At 40.1% G+C, this 20,842-nt stretch overlaps 1 protein-coding gene and 1 pseudogene across 2 annotated transcripts in view; both read right to left on the reverse strand.

Annotated features, from left to right (window-relative positions):
- Positions 1-1,568: 1,568 nt before the first annotated feature.
- The window catches only part of LOC125268747 (interferon-induced protein with tetratricopeptide repeats 1-like), a 32,833-nt gene continuing 13,559 nt past the window's right edge, over positions 1,569-20,842 (reverse strand). Inside the window, exons 1-2 of one of the 2 annotated variants that reach the window (XM_048191194.1) lie at positions 6,733-7,495; positions 1,569-4,516 (exon numbers count right to left, since the gene is read on the reverse strand). In XM_048191194.1, coding sequence (XP_048047151.1) covers positions 3,223-4,516; positions 6,733-6,740 — 1,302 coding nt within the window. In that variant the 5' untranslated portion in view covers positions 6,741-7,495 and the 3' untranslated portion in view covers positions 1,569-3,222. Of the gene's footprint in view, positions 4,517-6,732; positions 7,496-20,842 lie in introns of those variants that run through there. The other variant, XM_048191195.1, reaches the window with a different exon arrangement.
- On the reverse strand, positions 13,319-13,435 carry LOC125269424 (annotated as a pseudogene).

A 20,842-nucleotide genomic window follows, 5' to 3' on the forward strand; every position in this document is an offset into this window, starting at 1 on the left:
AAACTATGGGGATGTTTTGAACTCTGAAGAATGTTTGAATTTTTTAATTATGGCAAATGTGTTAAATGGAGCTTTCCTAATTCTGCATCAATCCACAGAGCTTTCTTTGGATTTAGGAGTGAATATTCTGTGTGAGCTGCTCACCATTCAGATAATGCTTTGGTGAATAGACTTTATGGACTCTCATGAAAAATAAGGCTAAATCATTGCCAAGGAAACAACAACAATATTAGATAGTATATGTAAGCAGTTTAATAGCCTGTATTTCAAATAAAGGTCATGAACAATTATGTGCCTTTCATGGGAATTATGGGTTTTTGACAAGGGGAACAAATTAGTTTTAATTTCTTGTTTTACATTTTTTAAAATTACATTAAATGCCTTGTGATTCTCAACAACACGCATTTATTTGTACGTGACCTTGTGTTTGTTCGTTACAGTAGATAATATTCAATTTGTCAGAATGTATCTTCAGTCTTTCCACCAGCAAGCTACAAAGTTCCCTTAAGAAAATGTATAAACATGTTTGAAATACACTCTACTTAGAAAAGGGCGTTCATTTTTATGTTACTGCACACTGAAAACAAAGTTACAAAATCAACAGGTCAAGCAGGTCAGGTCTGAGCAGGTCAAAATCTAATCAACAAACTAAAAAAACTAATCAAAAATGAATGGGAGAAAACAGTGTTTTATAATTAAATGTTTATTATTGTATTTGTAACAGAAACATGTACTGTAAGCAACACCTCTGTATATCCACATTTCAGAAATGAAAGTCTCAAAGGAAAGCAGTTATGAATGTGTTTTCTGTGAACAATATAGTTATAATCAGAAGCAATAAGCACATGATCCAGCTCCAAGAAGTGTTATACAGTACACTAAAGTGTAGTTTTACCTCAGTGGAAACAATGAACAGGTACTGTGGAAGCTACAGTCCATTAGCATAACAAAATATAACTGTATATACAATAGCTTTATGCATAGTGTGAAATTTAAAGAGAACACCCTTTTTATAACTTGACTGTTGTATTAGTGTAGCCTGGTAATACCAGACTCTGCTACTTCACTTTGCTTCGTAGACAGAGTCTGGAATGGCATAATAGAGAAGTGTTTTCTCTCTCGCTAGGGGGCGCTTGTCTGAAGTTTAAAATCATTGGTTACCCGTAAGCCAATCAGATACGTTTAGTTATGACGTATGTTATGGGCCTGTACAGCCGCATCGAAGCACAGACATCATGCATCGAACTCAAATCTATGATTGAACTTCCACTGTAAACCTGTTGTAAACACATGATGATGCGAGCGAAATACCGGAGTGAACATGGCTGTAAACGACTTTTGCAGATTATGCGAAGTTAATGCATCCCGAAGTTTGCATCCCGTGTCTCGTTTCCCATTTCCGCGGTCGTTTCGGTTTTCGATTTCTCTAACCTACAATGTAAAACTCGGCGCTTAGCATTACGTCACGGCTCTCAGCCCGCCCTCTGTTCGTTGATTGGCCCGGCTGTTTCCAGACCGGTGGCAAACACAAAGCTCTGACGCTGTATCAGACTGAGTACAGAAGCGAAATGAAATTGAGCGGAAGTAGGAAGTCTGACGTAGTCAGGCTAGTATTAGTGCACATTATAATCAGAAGTCTTAATTCCCTCCAGAAAATACTGAACTGCCCTACAGCGAGGGTCTCTGCCCCTCCTCATAATACTTTTAAAGACTTACACTTTACTTTTTTTTTTTTTTTTTTTTTTTCATTTTTGGGATTTCTTTCATGTAAAAGATTAGGGTAATGTCTGACAACCTCCTCAAACAGCTCAATGGATTTCATAGCCAAAGTCTTCCTTTCCTCACTGTTAGATGGTAAATATGCAAATCACCAATCAAATTACAGTAGGTCAAGCCCACACAACATTATCAATATCACATGCTTTAAATGTTACTTGTTGTAAACAAAACTGCAGAATCAAATGATTTGTACATTCAGTGCCTCTATATGCCAAAAAAATGTCTGAGGTGTACATGATCATGTAGTTCATTAAAAAAATTTGTTGAGATCAAGAATGATATATATGCAATATTGATTAATCAAGTAATACTAACACATGCATTAACGGATTAATACATAGGCAAAACACTATAAAGAAATGATCACAGTGAAATTAAATACATGTTGATACATTTCTAAAGTGGTTATGTGTGTGTGTGTGTGTGTGTGTGTGTGTGTGTGTGTGTGTGTGTGTGTGTGTGTGTGTGTGTGTGTGTGTGTGTGTGTGTGTATGTGTGTTTGTGTGTGTAATAGAGTATAGTAAGCGGATAACCTCAGCTTTCGGTTCCAAAAATGTGCTCCGGAGCAGGTTATGTTCCAGGGTTAGTTTGCTCAGCTAGTCATATTAATGTAACAAAATATACATTGTTCTATAGTTACAGCTATATATAACAATAGTGATTTTATTAAAGTGGTAATGTTTAAATGTTTATTCAATTCTAATATATGTATTTATTATCATCCACACATGGATCTGCTTTATTCCCCATTTTTATAACAAGAAGTTTTCTATGCTTTAATTTCTATAATAAAATACATATGAGATATCTTATTAAATACTTATAACAAACAATATAATTCCTATTTTCAGTGAACTGATTACTTATTAAAAGATGAAAAAATTATGGTACAACCACCAAATAGGTGGTGATGTGCACCAAGTTGGTTATGTAAATAGGCATTAAACAAAAGTAGTAGTAGAATAGTGTGGTTTTTCTTAGCGTCCATTTCCATGGTAAATCATTTATTCGTTGCTCTGTTGAGAATGTCTTGCGTGTTAACCGGGAACATACTCTGGGTTGGCTGAACTTACTCCCAGATGCATTTTTGGAAACAGCATACCTCTAGTGAGCAAAGTTTGGGTTAATCAAATGAGAGTTCAGGGTATATGTGACAGCAAGTTAACCTTGATTTCTGGAATACCCCCCTGTAACCAGAGACCTGGTGTTGGCTGCATTAGGGATGTTAGTTGCAGTTTTGGGGGATGGTTCACACACCTTTGTTGGGAGAGTGAGTTTGCTGGATTATTTGTTAAATATAATGAATAATTTGTGTGTGTCTGATTGGTCCAGATGCTACAAGAGAAAGAAAATTTTCCCACCTCCAATACATTTTTTTTAGAATTGTGGCAAATTTATACAAATGGAAGGACTGTTTGTTTGTTTTTGATGAAGTATGACATTTTAATCAGAAATATTATTTCTCTCCAGAATGTGCAGAATTTCCTCACAGTGACGGCTTTTACCTTTTCTCACAGTTTTTTGAAGAATCTTCATGCTCTTCTGTTTGTCAACTGAATCACTTGGGATTTTTGCTACTTTCATGTGATATTCGATTGATTCATCATACTGTCTGCAGTCCAGTAGATGAAAGGCATAATTGTAATAAATATGCTGTTGCCTATCAGGAGAAAGATCCTTCATCTCTGACAGGAGCTGCTGGTAAATCTCATCTGATCTCTTCCTGTTGTGTGCATATCTGTACATTGATGCAAGGGCTATCTTTGATTTGTATGAGTAAGAGTTATATCTGACAGCCTCCTCAAAGAGCTTAATTGCTTTCCTAGCAAAAATCTCCCTTTCCTCACTGTCTTCTATTTTGTAAACCATCCATTTGTAGCATTCTGCCAAAAGTTTTGATGCTTGAACTGAAGAGGGGAACTTTTCTTGAACTCTCTCTGCTATTTGAACAGCTTTATCAAAAGAAATCTCTTTTCTATAATACCTGAGAATAAAGTGCAAACCCTCCAGGTTTCCAGTTTCAAGAGTTCTTTCTAGTAAATCTTGCATCTCCCTTTCAATGTTTTTTGATGACACATTTTCCTGATCAGATAGTTTTAGTAAGTAACGAGCATGAAGGAACAAACTATTCAGGTCTTTCTCATGTGCGATTTTCAGTTGCTCTACAATCTGTTCTGGAGTGAATTTAAACTGTACACAATGCTTGCTCATCACCGTGGCAAGTCCTTTGGACCATTCCTTCCTATCTGGTTGTGCTTTTAAAGCCATTTTAAAGTAATCAATCGCCTGGCACTTCGTTGACAAGTCAAACTTCATCAGCGTCCAGCCCTTTTCTCCACTGACTTCAGGGTGTAAAGTGCATCCAGGTGGAGCAGGATGCATTCCCTGAAGCCTCTCCACCTCTTCTAGATATTCTTTGCTCTTCTCCATCTCTCCCAAATGGAAGTAGACCCAAGCCAGGTTAGCTTTGTTGACCTGCAGCTGGACTCCAGCCTCTTCTGTTCCCTGATCCTGGATCACACTTTCTGCTTTGTCCAGGTTTATCAGCGCCTCTGTGCTGGAGCCAAGAGCCTGATGGATGTAGCCCAGCAGGTTGTAATAGTGAACCGGCCAAGTGCACGTTTCCTCGTCCACATCCTCCATGTTCCTCTTCATCTTTAGAAGCTCATATCGATTTTGCCCCAGATCCCATGTGAAGTGGCACTCCAGCCTCTCAAGGTTGCTTTTCAGTGGGGAACTGGAGTTACAGAGAAAGAGAAATTAACGAGGACATTTACTGCTGACACATTTAGATCTGAGGATGTGGAGCTGTTTGACAGTAAATCCTTAATGAACTACTTGTCTTGCACTGAGCCTTGTGACGCACATCCGGTTTGATATATTATGGCTCAGTTGTTTCCATTTAGGCTATATCTATTTTCAGTGCACTGTTATCACATAGCTAACTAAACGCCTCTTAAAAAGAGAGTCATCAGGGTGATTTGAAATTCCAGACATATTCAGAGACAGGAGAAGAGATATTCTGATGATTACCGTGTACAGACCTTTCCAAACTCAACGGAACTTTAAGTTTTAATCCAACATAAGCCGTGATTCTTTCACAACAGGGTGTCAACGCTCTAGTGATCGTGACGCTGCAGTGTGAGACGCGATGAATAGGGGAGAACCGGGGCGAAAGTAACGCCGGACGAAAGTAACAAAGCGATTTTTTTCAGAGCCCCGACTACATTTGCATTTCAAGTTATGACAGCACGTTCAGCACGCAACCCTTGACGGAGCTGCCAAATATCATGTAATTTCGTCATCGTTTCCCGCGGTTAGGTCCGAAAAACAGTTTTCGAGTATGGTAAATAAATTGCTGAAGCGGTACTTTTTTTTCTAATTACAAGTTGTGTTTCTCGTTTCATGCGTCACAATAATGATCAATCTACAGGTTAGTGCTGTAACACATCCTGATGTTTGACTTGTCAGTATTTTTCAGTATGAAAGTAATTTGGGTTTAAATGTCAGATGTTACTGTCGTGTAAAGCCACCACATTAGCAGTGGGACAAAAGAAACGCTTGTTGTCACTGTCGCTCCAGTGACAACAAGCGTTTCTTTTGTCCCACTGCTAATGTGGTGGCTTTCTCTGCATTGCAGCATTTATTAAAACATGTTCATTATGTATTATACTAGCAGAATATGCCAAGAGTGAGGGTCAGAAAGACAAACAGAGGTCTAATTCAGCCAGATGTTTATGAGAGGGCGTTTCTGGACATATCTGTTGCTGATTTCTGTATGTCACCATTTATTCACTCAATCTGTTTACATTTACCTTAGTCACATTTAGTTTTTAGCCATACCTTAGCTTTTCCACATCCACCTATGAATTTGCAGTGTTTCTATTCAGATGTTTTATGCATATTTTGAATGTGTGCATACAAACAGCTGGATTGGAAACATGACTATTGCTACATTATGTTGAGAATTTATATTATGCTAATTTAATGTAATTTTCATATTGTTCAAACTGTTGAAAAAATGTTTTATAAAATAAATTGACATTGCCCCCCAAAAATATTCTAAACAATTCAAGTTTGTACTGTTGGGTTACTTTTGAAACATTTTATGAAACTGAAATTCCCAATTTGAAATGAAAATGTAATTTAATATTTTTTTTGCAAAGATAAAGGACAAAATATGTTTGCAGTTACTTATGAACAAGGTCATGGTCAGGTATATTTAATAAAAACAAGACTAGCACAAAAAAATCTAACTTGTATTGTTGTGTTACTTTTGACCCTCCTGTGTGTTACTTTCGTCCCACATGACGGGGTCGAAAGTAACAATGTCCAACTTATGTTCAAAGTGAAATTATACTGAAGCCGTTCTACATTTGTACAAAATACCACCTGGTATTGATAGACCACACTTGTGAGTTATTGATCACAGCAAAAATATATCGCTGTCTAAAACATTACCTTTTAAAATTACGTTTTTGTGAAAAATGTTACTTTCGTCCCTGCTCTCCCCTAAGATCAGAATGAACATTATATTATCATTTAATTTTAGTCACTATTCTGTGCCATTTTTTCTCTGACAATCATTGTAAATTTAACAGGTATGAAATATAATGACTAAGAGAAAAACACTGCTAATGAGAAGACAAGCACTTGACGGCGGCAAGTTAGTGGGGAATTTTATTTATGTATTATTCAGATTGCGCATTTGGAAGCGATTATGCAAGTAGTCCATTAAAGGTAGTAGAAAAAAGACGCAAGGAACCTTAAAATTAAAAGTATTACAGTGAAAAATTACAGCATTAAAATTTAAATGAAACATAAGAAACAGGATGCAATTTAAATTTTTATGGAACTTTTTATGGTATCTGATTCTTAAATAAAGGTCATAAATTTGAAATATCCACATCGTAAATCACAATGTTTCTACATAAATTAATTTTAAACACTTACTTCATCATGATGGGCAGCAGTGGTCTGGTTTTTCTGGCAGTGGCGATCTGCACTTTGTATGAGCTCACGGATGTATCGTTATCTCCAAAACAAGGTCAGTCTACACGGGCTCCTCCTTGTATAAGTTTCTGTTCTTCACAAGGTTTCGTTTCGTGCAAATGAATACGCACAATATTCAAAGTAGGCTACTTTTCAGGATTATTATGATTGCCCACGATGCGTGTCAATCACAGTGACGACTGCCTAAAGCAAACACTCCCTGCACTCCAATGTGCATACTATCCGCACTAAGTAGTATTGGATATTGCTAATGTCACATACTATTTTGGATGGATAGAAGAATGCACATTGAGACGCAGGCACTGATCCCCAAACCTACCCGTCACTGTAACCTCAGCCATTGAAATTGGTTGCAGGGCGGGATTTCCACTGAATGCGTTTGGGGAAAAACATCACGCGCCTCTCTTCTCCACCAAAGAGTTTAGAACCCAAGAGGCGACACTCTGATACTTTTTGGGCAACAGTCACTAGAAGGCGCTCCGGTAGCGCGGCCGCCATTATGGGGTGAAAATATTAACTGGACCAGAATCCAGAGAGGGAGTAAAATCTTTGCATGGCAGGGGCAGCTGCCACTGAGACCTGTCACTCGACCTGTCACCGCTATATGCGCCTGTCACTCGACCTGCCACCGCTGCCACTCGACCTGTCACCGCTATATGCGCCTGTCACTCGACCTGCCACCGCTGCCACTCGACCTGCCACGGCTATACGCGCCTGCCCCGCGACCTGCCACAGATATACGCGCCTGTCACTCGACCTGCCACGGATAAACGCGCCTGTCACTCGACCTGCCACAGATATATGCGCCTGTCACTCGACCTGCCACGGCTATACGCGCCTGTCATTCGACCTGCCACGGATATACGCGCCTGTCATTCGACCTGCCACGGCTATACGCGCCTGTCACTCGACCTGCCACGGCTATACGCGCCTGTCATTCGACCTGCCACGGATATACACGCCTGTCATTCGACCTGTCACCGCTATATGCGCCTGTCACTCGACCTGCCACCGCTGCCACTCGACCTGTCACCGCTATACGCGCCTGCCCCGCGACCTGCCACAGATATACGCGCCTGTCACTCGACCTGCCACGGATAAACGCGCCTGTCACTCGACCTGCCACAGATATATGCGCCTGTCACTCGACCTGCCACGGCTATACGCGCCTGTCATTCGACCTGCCACGGATATACGCGCCTGTCATTCGACCTGTCACCGCTATATGCGCCTGTCACTCGACCTGCCACCGCTGCCACTCGACCTGTCACCGCTATATGCGCCTGTCACTCGACCTGCCACCGCTGCCACTCGACCTGTCACTGCTATATGCGCCTGTCACTCGACCTGCCACCGCTATATGCGCCTGTCACTCGACCTGCCACCGCTGCCACTCGACCTGTCACCGCTATATGCGCCTGTCACTCGACCTGCCACCGCTGCCACTCGACCTGCCACGGCTATACGCGCCTGCCCCGCGACCTGCCACAGATATACGCGCCTGTCACTCGACCTGCCACCGCTGCCACTCGACCTGTCACCGCTATATGCGCCTGTCACTCGACCTGCCACCGCTGCCACTCGACCTGTCACTGCTATATGCGCCTGTCACTCGACCTGCCACCGCTATACGCGCCTGTCACTCGACCTGCCACCGCTGCCACTCGACCTGTCACCGCTATATGCGCCTGTCACTCGACCTGCCACCGCTGCCACTCGACCTGTCACCGCTATATGCGCCTGTCACTCGACCTGCCACCGCTGCCACTCGACCTGCCACGGCTATACGCGCCTGCCCCGTGACCTGCCACAGATATACGCGCCTGTCACTCGACCTGCCACGGATAAACGCGCCTGTCACTTGACCTGCCACAGATATATGCGCCTGTCACTCGACCTGCCACGGCTATACGCGCCTGTCATTCGACCTGCCACGGATATACGCGCCTGTCATTCGACCTGTCACCGCTATATGCGCCTGTCACTCGACCTGCCACCGCTGCCACTCGACCTGTCACCGCTATATGCGCCTGTCACTCGACCTGCCACCGCTGCCACTCGACCTGTCACCGCTATATGCGCCTGTCACTCGACCTGCCACCGCTATATGCGCCTGTCACTCGACCTGCCACCGCTGCCACTCGACCTGTCACCGCTATATGCGCCTGTCACTCGACCTGCCACCGCTGCCACTCGACCTGCCACGGCTATATGCGCCTGCCCCGCGACCTGCCACAGATATACGCGCCTGTCACTCGACCTGCCACGGATAAACGCGCCTGTCACTCGACCTGCCACAGATATATGCGCCTGTCACTCGACCTGCCACGGCTATACGCGCCTGTCATTCGACCTGCCACGGCTATACGCGCCTGCCCCGCGATCTGCCACGGACATACGCGCCTGTCATTCGACCTGCCACAGATAAACGCGCCTGTCCCGCGACCTGCCACGGACATACGCGCCTGTCATTCGACCTGCCACGGATAAACGCGCCTGCCCCGCGACCTGCCACAGATATATGCGCCTGTCATTCGACCTGCCACGCCCGCGACCTGTATGCGGTCACGCCATCTATGCTTAAAATGTATTGCGTGTCTACATGAGGTTGCGTGGTAGGTGTTTAATATCGGTAAAAAATATTTTTAAAATTCATTAAAAAAAAAAAAGTTTACTGCAAATTTCACCTGATTCTTGTTATACATGTCCCCAAGTACCACTGTGGTGACTATCATGTTGTTTTACTCTTTTATTCTTTTTAGAATTATATGTCAAAGCCATAGACTATTTACCGCCTACAAACATATTTTAAAAATTCATAAAAATATATGACATCAAATTGTTTTCTGCAAACTCCACTTGTTCTAGATCTCCCCAAGTAACACTGTGGTGATTTTCATGTTGTTTTACTGTTTTATTTTTTAATAATTATATGCCAAATTTTACGTTCCTATACAGACATATTTTAATAATTCATAAAAATATGAAATCATTTTTTTTCTGCAAACTCCACCTGATTCTTGTTCTACATCTCCCCAAGTGCCACTGTGGTGATTTTCATGTTCTATTCTTTTTACTATTTTACTTTTTACTATTTCTTTTTCTATTCTATTTACTGTTTTATTCTTTAATAATTATATGCCAAAGTTATGACAAATATGGTTTACGTTGCTATACAGACATATTTTAAAAACTCATAAAAATGTGTATAAGACGGGAGAGTGTAGATGTGGGTGCGTACTGCTGAGTGTGTCGATCTTGTGCTGTTTCCATCAGAACTCCAGTCGCCAAGCGGTCACTGCCACTGTCTTTAGCTCAATGAGCGTGGCGCAAACTTGAGGGGAAGCTCTTGCGGTCGTCACCGGGTGTGTTCAAATGAGCTCCGTGTGCGTCCTGATGTCAGTTGTGTATTGTGTTTTATTTTCCTTGTATTTCTTTTCATGTCTTGTTGATCTGTGTGCTTCTTTGTTTACTTTTTAATTGTATTTGTGTCAGTGAGTTGATTATTCTGTGCTTCACCAGTTGCCTGCGACACGTGAGTGCAGTGGTATTAATAAACATTTAAATTGCCTTTTTGACTCGCGTGTCCTTTTTATGTTACTTGCCCCCTTAACGAACTTTGAAAGTGGGTTAACAAAATCAAATTGTTTTCTGCAAACTCCACCTGATTCTGGGGGGATTTCCCCCCTTCTGGTCTATGTATCCCTGCCTCTGCTGAATTATTTTTAAAAAATATCCCCCCGGGTGATGCTACTCCACAAACCACCAACAGAGCACATAAAATACCAAAAATAAAAATATTTTTTAAAAACATCGCCAAGTAAAACGCTGCGTTTATATAAAACTGTCTCTTTACCACCACAACAAACGGGACACCTCCCAGACGCGCATTCCGACTTCGCCTCAACGCCAGGAGCAAGTCTAACGAGCGCGGAAAAGGTAGACTACAGGTGACGAGGGAGCTTCAGTTGAACAACAGTGAACTGCGGTCAGATGAGATGTTGTCAGGCTTTGTCGGTAAAACTCAGAGAAATTAACATGACTGTTCAATCAGCCGTTATACTGTGCTCGTGGCACGCACTCAAGAATTGCATGCGCAAATGCGCCGGCGCGCTGCATAATTACTTTATTATAGCTTAAACAAAGCGCAAAATAAACTACGAACAATGACCGTTATTGTTATGTTGTAAATTAAGTCATGAAATTACCAAACATGCAATTAAAGCTGCCTCAAAACTGTACATGGATGTATTTGTTGGCATGGATTTAAAGCTATTGTTATCCAATTTGTTGGCCTTAAAACGTCTTAAAAATGCACATATGTACACTGGGCCGCATTAATGCACGGGCTTACCTGGGCTTAAGCCCAGGGCCCCGGGCTGAGGGAGGGCCCCGGTGATGCCGGAAAAAATATAACCGCATTTTATAATGTGATGACTGTCCCTTTAACATCGCTTTGATTTGAATACATGTGCTGTTCTGCGCGTGAAGTTCATTACGACGCGCCGCGTCTAGCAGCAAGCAACTAAGTATCAGTATCTGGACAACGCGGACAGACCCAGTGGCTCTGCTTGTGTGCGTACACAACGCGTTTTTGCTTTGAAAAACGCGAGACGCGGGCAGTGGAATGGGGGAAAGCGCAAGGTCTCGAGACGCTTTTTAAAACTTTTTTTTAACTTAGCTGAACTGATTCATGGCTTTAGAACGCCATGTTATGCATCAAGACGCGAGCGCAACGGTTCTGCACGTCCTTCTAGCGCATGTTTACATAGAAAAACAAAGAAAAAGTAGCGCAGAAAAGCGCGTCCCTGTGTGAACAGCCCCAAAGAAGACAATGTGTTCGAATTTTAAAGACGTGGTGCGGCGCTACGCTTATCGACTGATGTGCGACCCTTCACTCACTGAACCCTGTCGTTAGTAGTCCATTAAAAATACAAATCATAGCCTACAAAAATACAGTTTCTGAAAACGTTCAATGAGGTAAAATGTTGAAATGTTGAAATTAACAATGAACAATACTTTTATTAACCTTACCATCTGTAATCTGAATCTTATTATAAAGTCTTACCATTTCATATAAATCCATGAAAACATAAATCCATAAAACAGTCATGCATAAAGATGACCATCTTTAAATATCTACACAAAGGCCACATTGACATTAGACACACATTGTATGTATGAATACATTATTTGCTTCCATTTTAGAACACTGATTATTATTTAAAAAAGATTTATTGTATTACAGTGATGATAAAAGAGAACTGAAATCAAATGCATTTCTGATTTGTTTATATATGTCTGCTGCATGACAATACAGTTTGCTTTCTCATGACACTAGTTTTAATTATGCAACTTTGCTGCGTAACTAATCGATAAAAGCGACCAGCTGGATATAAACTAATGCAAATACTAATGGTAGGCTACTAATGGTAACAATCATGACATTAAACATTTGGGTCGAACTTACGTGTGTTTTTGTCTTGTGTTTTAAAGATCAAAGTGCAGGATAAAAAAGTAATTTTTGCCTTAAAGAATGAATTGATTCTGAACTGCCAAAATGAGTCTTCAGCAATTCCAGTCTCACTTTCTATTACAAACCTACATAACAATGTAAAAATTTGCGTAATGGCAGCCGGTTGCTCGCGAACAAAATCTATTTTGACCCGCCTTCAAAAAGCTGAGACTGGAAGACTGAGACTTCAAAAAGCTGAGACTGGAAGAGTTTGGTTTGTGTTGTTGACATGTTGACATGACATCTCTACGGTGTAAAAGCAAATCCACTTTGCATGCACTTCCAAAAGACAAGGACTCACGCTGGAATTGAAATGGTAAAACTGGCGCCTTTGTTACTGTTCGAATCTGCGTCTCATTTCAGAGGCTGCGTCCTCCGGAGCTCACATTTGAAGGCTGCATACATCATTAAGGATGTCTTATTTAAGAAAATTAACCATAATAAAATTGATGCTTATTCCTCGTGAGGTGCAAAATGCTGTTTTTTCTTTCTTTCAACGGTTGTTTTTCTTAAATGAGCTGGTGTCAATGAATGAATGAATGAATGAATGAATGAGGCATTTATATAGCGCTTTCATATGTACTACTGTACACCCAAAGCGCTTTACAATCATATCAGGGGTCTCTCCTCATCCACCACCAGTGTGCAGCATCCACTTGGATGATGCGACGGCAGCCACAGTACAACGGCGCCAGTGCGCTCACCACACACCAGCTGAAGGTGGAGAGGAGAGAGAGTGAAAGAGCCAATTCAATGGATGGGGATTATTAGGAGGCCGTGATTGGTAAGGGCCTATGGAGGGAATTTGGCCAGGACACCGGGGTTACACCCCTACTCTTTACGAGAAGTGCCATGGGATTTTTAATGACCACAGAGAGTCAGGACCTCGGTTTAACGTCTCATCCGAAGGACGGTGCTTGTTACAGTACAGTGTCCCCGTCACTATACTGGGGCATTAGGACCCACACAGACCACAGGGTGAGCACCCCCTGCTGGCCTTACCAACACCTCTTCCAGCAGCTACCTGGTTTTCCCAGGAGGTCTCCCATCCAGGTACTAACCAGGCTCAGCCCTGCTTAGCTTCAGTGGGCAACCGGTCTTGGGCTACAGGGTGATATGGCTGCTGGTGATATGTCAATGACGTATACAGCCTTCAAATGCGACCTCTGGAGGATGCAGCCTTCGAAATGAGTAGTCTGTACAAATAGTTCAGACAATGTGCCAATTTGTAGTTAATGCAGTGATATTTATATTTTATAACAGACCTATAGATTCGGATATTTTGGTAATGGCATTTATTCATGCAAAATAAAAGGCTGATAACGTGCACTTTGTGGTTAAGAAGATTGAATGTAGGCAGGGGTTAAATTGGGATTTGTTATGTGGGGGGCTCTGTGGTTTCAGGCTTTCGAGGGGTGCATGTGTATGCAAAGACTACAAAATCGTATCATTTGACAAACTGTAAAATATAACAAGTTGAGAGAGCCCTCTGCTATGAACAATAAAATGCTGATCAAAATCATTCTATAGATGCTGGTATTGTGAAAGCTACATCTGATGACAATAAAATATTTCTGTAGGCCTGTGCCTTCTCCTTTGTGTCAGTATCAAATATAAGAGTGATGCTACCATTAAAGGACAGAATATAAATACAAAATACAGTGCTCGACATTAAGCCTGGTTTTGTGCTTGTCTTTTGGCCAACTAAATTGGTCATTTACTTGTCAGAGTAAAAAAGTAGCTTGTCTGGAAAAAAAATATTTACTATTATTCAAATCTTTTATTTCATATTCTTACATTTGATAAATTAAAATAGTAAGACACTATAGGGCTGTTACCAAATTAAATCATTTACACTGAAAAAGTACAACTGCGTTCAATAATATTATGAGATTCTTTAAATATTTTTAAATATACAAATAAATGTTGGTGGTAAATTTATACTTTTAAACAAATTAAGCCGCCAGTAGATGGCGGCAAGTGACCGTCTTAATGAGTGAGCCACTGAGTCATTTATTCAAATGATTCACTCTGAATCAAGAATGAAGCAGTTGTTTATGAATGGGCGATTGAATCTTCACTCAACCGATTCGTTCAAAACGCTGAATCATTCAAAACGGCTGAGCGCAGCTGCGAGATGCGCTGCTTCTACTTTGTTTGGAACTATTTTCGCTGCTACAATAGAACAAAAACAGGCATATTGCATCTAAAACGTAAGTGATTGATATTAACTACTTTTTTATTGAACTGTTGTATGAAATTAGTGTCAATTTCAATCGAGGTGATATTCAGGAATTCAGCACTTTCGGTCGTGTGATGCTTAACTTTATCATATGTCGTAAATAGCAAGCTAAATTTGAATTTAATTGAATTTTTATTGCAACATGATAACTGAGTTTCTTTGTGTGAGGTTACGAGATCCTCAACAGCGCAATATCACCGCCAGTACATCCTATCAGTCGCCACTTAAGCTAGACTAATCATTCTCGCGTTTTGGTTGTTATTGATATTTTAATCAAGCTACTTATCTGGTCAGGCAAGTAAAATTCTCTTTCACTTCAAAAAATCCACTTGTCCCGCAGTCCCGGACAAGCGTATGTCGAGCCCTCGTAAGCCTATGTGCCGGGGCTCAGCCCAATTTAACCCCTGAATATAGGTAATAGTGCTGGTGGATGAAGGGCCCCCTCAAGAGGTAAAGCCCAGGGGCCCCTTGTAGTCTTAATGCGGCCCTGTATGTACACCAGGGAAATCTAAATTTTCTCGGGGGAGCATTCCCCCATACCCCCCTAACAAACTACATTTTTTGACCTCAGTAATTATGAAACTCTGCGTACGGCCCGGCTTATATTCTATCGAATGAAATCTGAGGTAAACGTGTATTTCTGCAAATGTGCGCACTTTTGGACTAAAAGTTTGTATGTGTATGCACTGTGATCACAAATAAATGGGACCAAACTCGATTGAATATAAATGTTTGTGTCTCGTTATTCTATTAATAACTACCGATTGATTTTGCATTTCTATCAGAAATTAAGAATTATTAGTGTCATTGTAGATAGTGGTGCAAATATTTAAGCTTTCTAATACTTCAAATCTCAAGGTTAAATCAGATGATTTTTTGTAAAAATGTTGTAACAGATGCCAAAAATAGTATAGCTCCACTGTGGTTTTTATCAAAAAAAAAAAAAAAAAAATTCAAAACATCCCCCCTCTGTTTTTTTCACAAATCGCACCCTAGCTGGTCTTATGTATTATATGTGCTTGACAATTTAATGTATTAAACTGTTGATCTTGTTACCGATCTATTAATTAGTGTTTTCACAATAGTTGGATAGGCCTATTCATATCCGCTACAAGAGCTCATTACGGTCCGAGCGAATGAACGCTAAACAAGGTCTGCAAATAGATCGGTGGAATAGAAAGGTAAATCGTATTGGTCATGACTTTGGCATGTAATTATTAAAGAATAAAACAGTAAAAGAACATGAAAATCACCACAGTGGTACTTGGGGATATGTAGAACAAGAATCAGGTGGAGTTTGCAGAAAACAAATTGATTTCATATTTTTTATGAATTTTTAAAATATGTCTGTATAGCGAGGTAGTCTGACTTTGACATAATTGTAAAAAGAATAAAACAGTAAAACAACATGATAGTCACCACAGTGGTAGGCCTACTTAATTGGGAACATGTATAACAAGAATCGGGTGAAATTTACAGTAAACAGTTTCCTTTTATTTATTTTTTATGAATTTAAAAATATTTTTTTACCGATATTAAACACCTACCACGCAACCTCATGTAGACGCGCAATACATTTTAAGCATAGATGGCGTGACCGCATACAGGTCGCGGGGCAGGCGCGTATAGCCGTGGCAGGTCGAGTGACGCGCGTAAATCTGTGGCAGGTCGCGGGGCAGGCGCGTTTATCCGTGACAGGTCGACTGTCAGGCGCGTATAGCCGTGGCAGGTCGAGTGGCAGCGGTGGCAGGTCGAGTGGCAGCGGTGGCAGGTCGAGTGACAGGCGCATATAGCGGTGACAGGTCGAGTGGCAGCTGCCACTAGCGGTGACAGGTCGAGTGACAGGTCTCAGTGGCAGCTGCCCCTGCCACGCAAAGATTTTACCCCTACTGGAGAATCCATCTTACGCACCCACAATCGGCGAATTTCACTGCCAAATCAGAAGAGCAAAAGAATATTTTTCAAATTAAATCATCAGTAAATTTTATGGCACCTACAGTAAATGTTGTATTGTCTTATATATGTTTTATTTTACCAGTTGTGGAATTCAACCATCTGAGGTAATGTAGTTAGCCTACTTTGTAGTATTTCCATTTTATGCAACTTTACACATTCATTAATAGTAAAATTAATACATTTAAGACCATCATGTTTGCAGCGAACAATAGATCAGACCTAATGGAGTAATAGCCTAATAGTGGGCCTATTACTTATCTGAATTGAAACAGGCTATATTGTACGTTTTAATGGATCACACTACAAACAGGGCTGGAAATGGCTGAGATTCACTGGGGGGACTCTATATGGGAATATTTTTTTTTATTTTTTTTTACTTTCAGTGACTTTTCAGATGTATTTAAATATAAAATATTATATAATTAATAGGCTAACATTAAATAGGCCTATTTCAAATTAGTTGCTGCAGTCTGTTTACAAAAAACATTAATTAGTTTAAATGCATTATTATTATTTTTTTAATCAGTTTGAATAAATTATTCAATGACTCAATTATAAAGATGTCACTCGTTTCATAGATCTATGAAACAAGTGACATCTTTATAATTGAGTCATTGAATCATTTATTCAGCTGAATCAACATTTTTGAACAATCCTTTGTAATGAAATGATTCAATGGCAAATACATTTTTAACAATCATTTGTCGCCACCTACTGGTGTAACGATGTAATTGACGCAATCTTTATTTTAAGTATCAAGTTACTTTCAAAGGGTGATTTACTCTATTTTGTTCACTTCTGTTTGGGATGGGGAACTGGTTGTCTCCCTCGTTGCGAGGAGTTTGGGTTTGCTCCCTCGTGAGGTTTATTTATTTGTTTGTAGCTTTATTTTTGCAAAATGATCCACACATGCAAAGTTGGTTGATAACACAACTGCAATAAAGTAACAGCCTATAGTTAACAATTACTTGTTTACAAAGTGCCATGGGAAGTCAAACTATTTTTACTTAAAGAATTTATAATATATAATCTATTAAGGCAATAGATTTTAAAAAAGAGAGAAAAAAGTTAACATTGCCCTAAACATGCAATGAGGTGCCATCAATGATCTAGCTTTGATTAGGCCTATATCCTCATTGTAACAAATGCTATGGTTAAACAATCACAATAACTACTTTTTCATAAGGCCAAGTACAAGCTAGAATCATGGATCTTCTTGAATTATTGACTATACATTAGTTTTCCTCATGTGTAAAATGTGTTCTGCTAATATGACAGATATGCTCATTAGGAAAATCTTGGCTGTATTCCAAGAATTAACATGTTCAGTATAAGAGCATATTAACACGTTAGTTAAAATGTACCACAATAAATACAATAGAACGTGATCAATTCTAGGAAAGGTGGTCATGAGAAGTTTAAAAAGCTTGCAGGATCATCATGTTTTCCCCTCTTTTCATCAGTCTTTTTATTGTCTGTCTTTAGATCATGTTTGACTTTCTCCACAGCGTTTTACTACATTCTAAATAGAATTCAAATGGGTTCCACATGTTATCATAGGAACGGCTCATGCAAATCTTATGACACTTTTGGAGAGCGCTGGTGAACGCACCTGTGGTGATTCACGCGCGGTGCGCCACTCATGCTTATGGAAGCTCCGAAAGCGCGATTTATACAATTAATAACAGCCCGATTCTATGTTTCGGTGTGGTGGCTAGAGTACCAGCAACATGTGAGAAGTGGCGGTACGCAAGACAAAGTGTGGGTACGCTACAGATTAAAATAGAGAAGTGCCGGTGCGTACCGGATTTGAATCCACATTACTTAAAGGTGCCATCGAACGTTTTTTTTTACAAGATGTAATATAAGTCTAAAGTGTCCCCTGAATGTGTCTGTGAAGTTTCAGCTCAAAATACCCCATAGATTTTTTTAAATTAATTTTTTTAACTGCCTATTTTGGGGCATCATTAAATATGAGCTGATTTGTGCTGTGCGGCCCCTTTAAATGCTCGTGCTCTCGCCCACGGAGCTCGCGCTTGCCTTAAACAGTGCCTAAACAAAGTTTACACAGCTAATATAACCCTCAAATGGATCTTTACAAAGTGTTCGTCATGCATGCGGCATGCATGCGTCGGATTATGTGAGTATTGTATACTGTTATATTGTTTACATTTGATTCTGAATTAATTTGAGGCTGTGCTCCATGGCTAACGGCTAATGCTACACTGTTGGAGAGATTTATAAAGAATGAAGTTGTGTTTATGAATTATACAGACTGCAAGTGTTTAAAAATGAAAATAGCGACGACTCTTGTCTCCGTGAATACAGTGAGAAATGATGGTAACTGTAACCACATTTAACAGTACATTAGCAACATGTTAACGAAACATTTAGAAAGACAGTTTACAAATATCACTAAAAATATCATGATATCATGGATCATGTCAGTTATTATTGCTCCATCTGCCATTTTTCGTTATTGTTCTTGCTTGCTTACCTAGTCTGATGATTCGGCTGTGCTGCTCCAGACATTAATACTGGCTGCCCTTGTGTAATGCCTTTCATAATGTTGGGAACATGGGCTGGCATATGCAAATATTGGGGGCGTACACCCTGACTGTTACGTAACAGTCTGTGTTATGTTGAGATTCGCCTGTTCTTCGGAGGTCTTTTAAACAAATGAGATTTATATAAGAAGAAGGAAACAATGGAGTTTGAGACTCACTGTATGTCATTTTCATGTACTGAACTCTTGTTATTTAACTATGCTGAGGTAAATTCAATTTTTCATTAAGTATCCAACTTTGTGATCTTTTTATGATTAGCCTAATCATGCAGTTTTATTGCGCTATGTTTTTGCGCTGAATTGGTTTCGTCTTTGTAGACTGTTGAGTGAATAAATACAGAAATCCCTTCATTTCTAAAAAAAAAATCAAACCAATTTAAACTGGAACGCCATCCCCCCTCGGAATTCACTCCCCGGACACCGTCCCCCCGCGTTACCCCCCCATTTCCACCCCAAACATAATGATCTTATAATACATGATGCATTGCTGTGTCCGTTATCGCATAATTCCCACTTTTGGACACTTTTGCTTTAACGGACATAATATTCATATATTTATTGTCCAACATTTCCAAATTTTCTGATGCATGTCCTTAATTTAATTTCATATGTTAGTATTAATTCAGTGTTTATAAGCTTAATGCTAATGCTAGATCTTTTAAAGAATTTTAACCCAAACTGACTGGGTTTCTAGAGAGCAAAGTTTTTGTGAAAACAGTGGTAGGCTTACACAAAGTCTGTAAAATAAACTGTTAAAAGGATTTGATGATTACTAGCGATAGTATTTTATTCTGTGTTTTCATCATTCAAGTTTAATTTCAGCTTTAATGTACTTTTTTTTTTTTTTTTAACAAAGCAGCTGATATTGCCATAGAAAGTAGTGGACTGCCAAGTCACTTTCACCAGAGACTGCATATAATAGGGAGATGAGAGGGTCCGGTCTTGCCAGGCGACCTTGAAAGAACGAACTCGGAAGGACGCGAGGACACAGAACGCATCATTTGAGAATTGAGATGTGCTGCGATCTTGTTCCTCAACTGACCGTCCCAGCATATTAAGTGGCTAATGCACAATAAATACAACATAACATCACAAACAATTGTCATAGCTTGATGAACATTCTAGGAACATTGATTTGTAACATTCCAAGAACATAAACTGTGCAGTTTCATTAATGTTAGTAGAATGTTATTTAAAGGTTAGTATGATGTTCCTGAAACATTCTTTCAATCATTCAAACACCTGCTGTGAACAAGCACTGAAAGAAAGAGAAATAAGAACACAAACTACAGCTTTCTTCAGCCACAGCCGTAGATGAGCTAAAGATAAAAGACATTAAATCTCTGAAGATCTGATTAAACAACTCCACAAACAGCATAACCAGCTTCACTTATTACTAACCAGACTGACTTTATTTGTCACACATCTACTGAAGTTCTTATTGAGAACTAACAGAAGTTTAGATGTTTCATTTGAGGTCACCATCATGGAGGTTGGTGGTTGCTTTAGTTGAGCTCTTTACCCCTGACTACTGTAAAGTTGCTTCTTTATCAGCAATTGCAGGTGTTTCCAGAAAACATTTCTGCATTGATAAATCAGATCAACATGTCTGTTTTAATAACAAACAAATGTCTGCATTAAAGTGGTTTAATCAACTGCTTTATAGTAGTTGTCTTTTCTTTTGGTATTGGAGTGTTATGTGAAGAGGAAATAATACACTTAAATGTGATAGAAATAATTTTTAACACTGAGCTGATTTGTATTCGGTCAC

Source organism: Megalobrama amblycephala, linkage group LG5, assembly GCF_018812025.1.
Source record: "Megalobrama amblycephala isolate DHTTF-2021 linkage group LG5, ASM1881202v1, whole genome shotgun sequence".
Lineage (NCBI taxonomy): Eukaryota > Metazoa > Chordata > Actinopteri > Cypriniformes > Xenocyprididae > Megalobrama > Megalobrama amblycephala.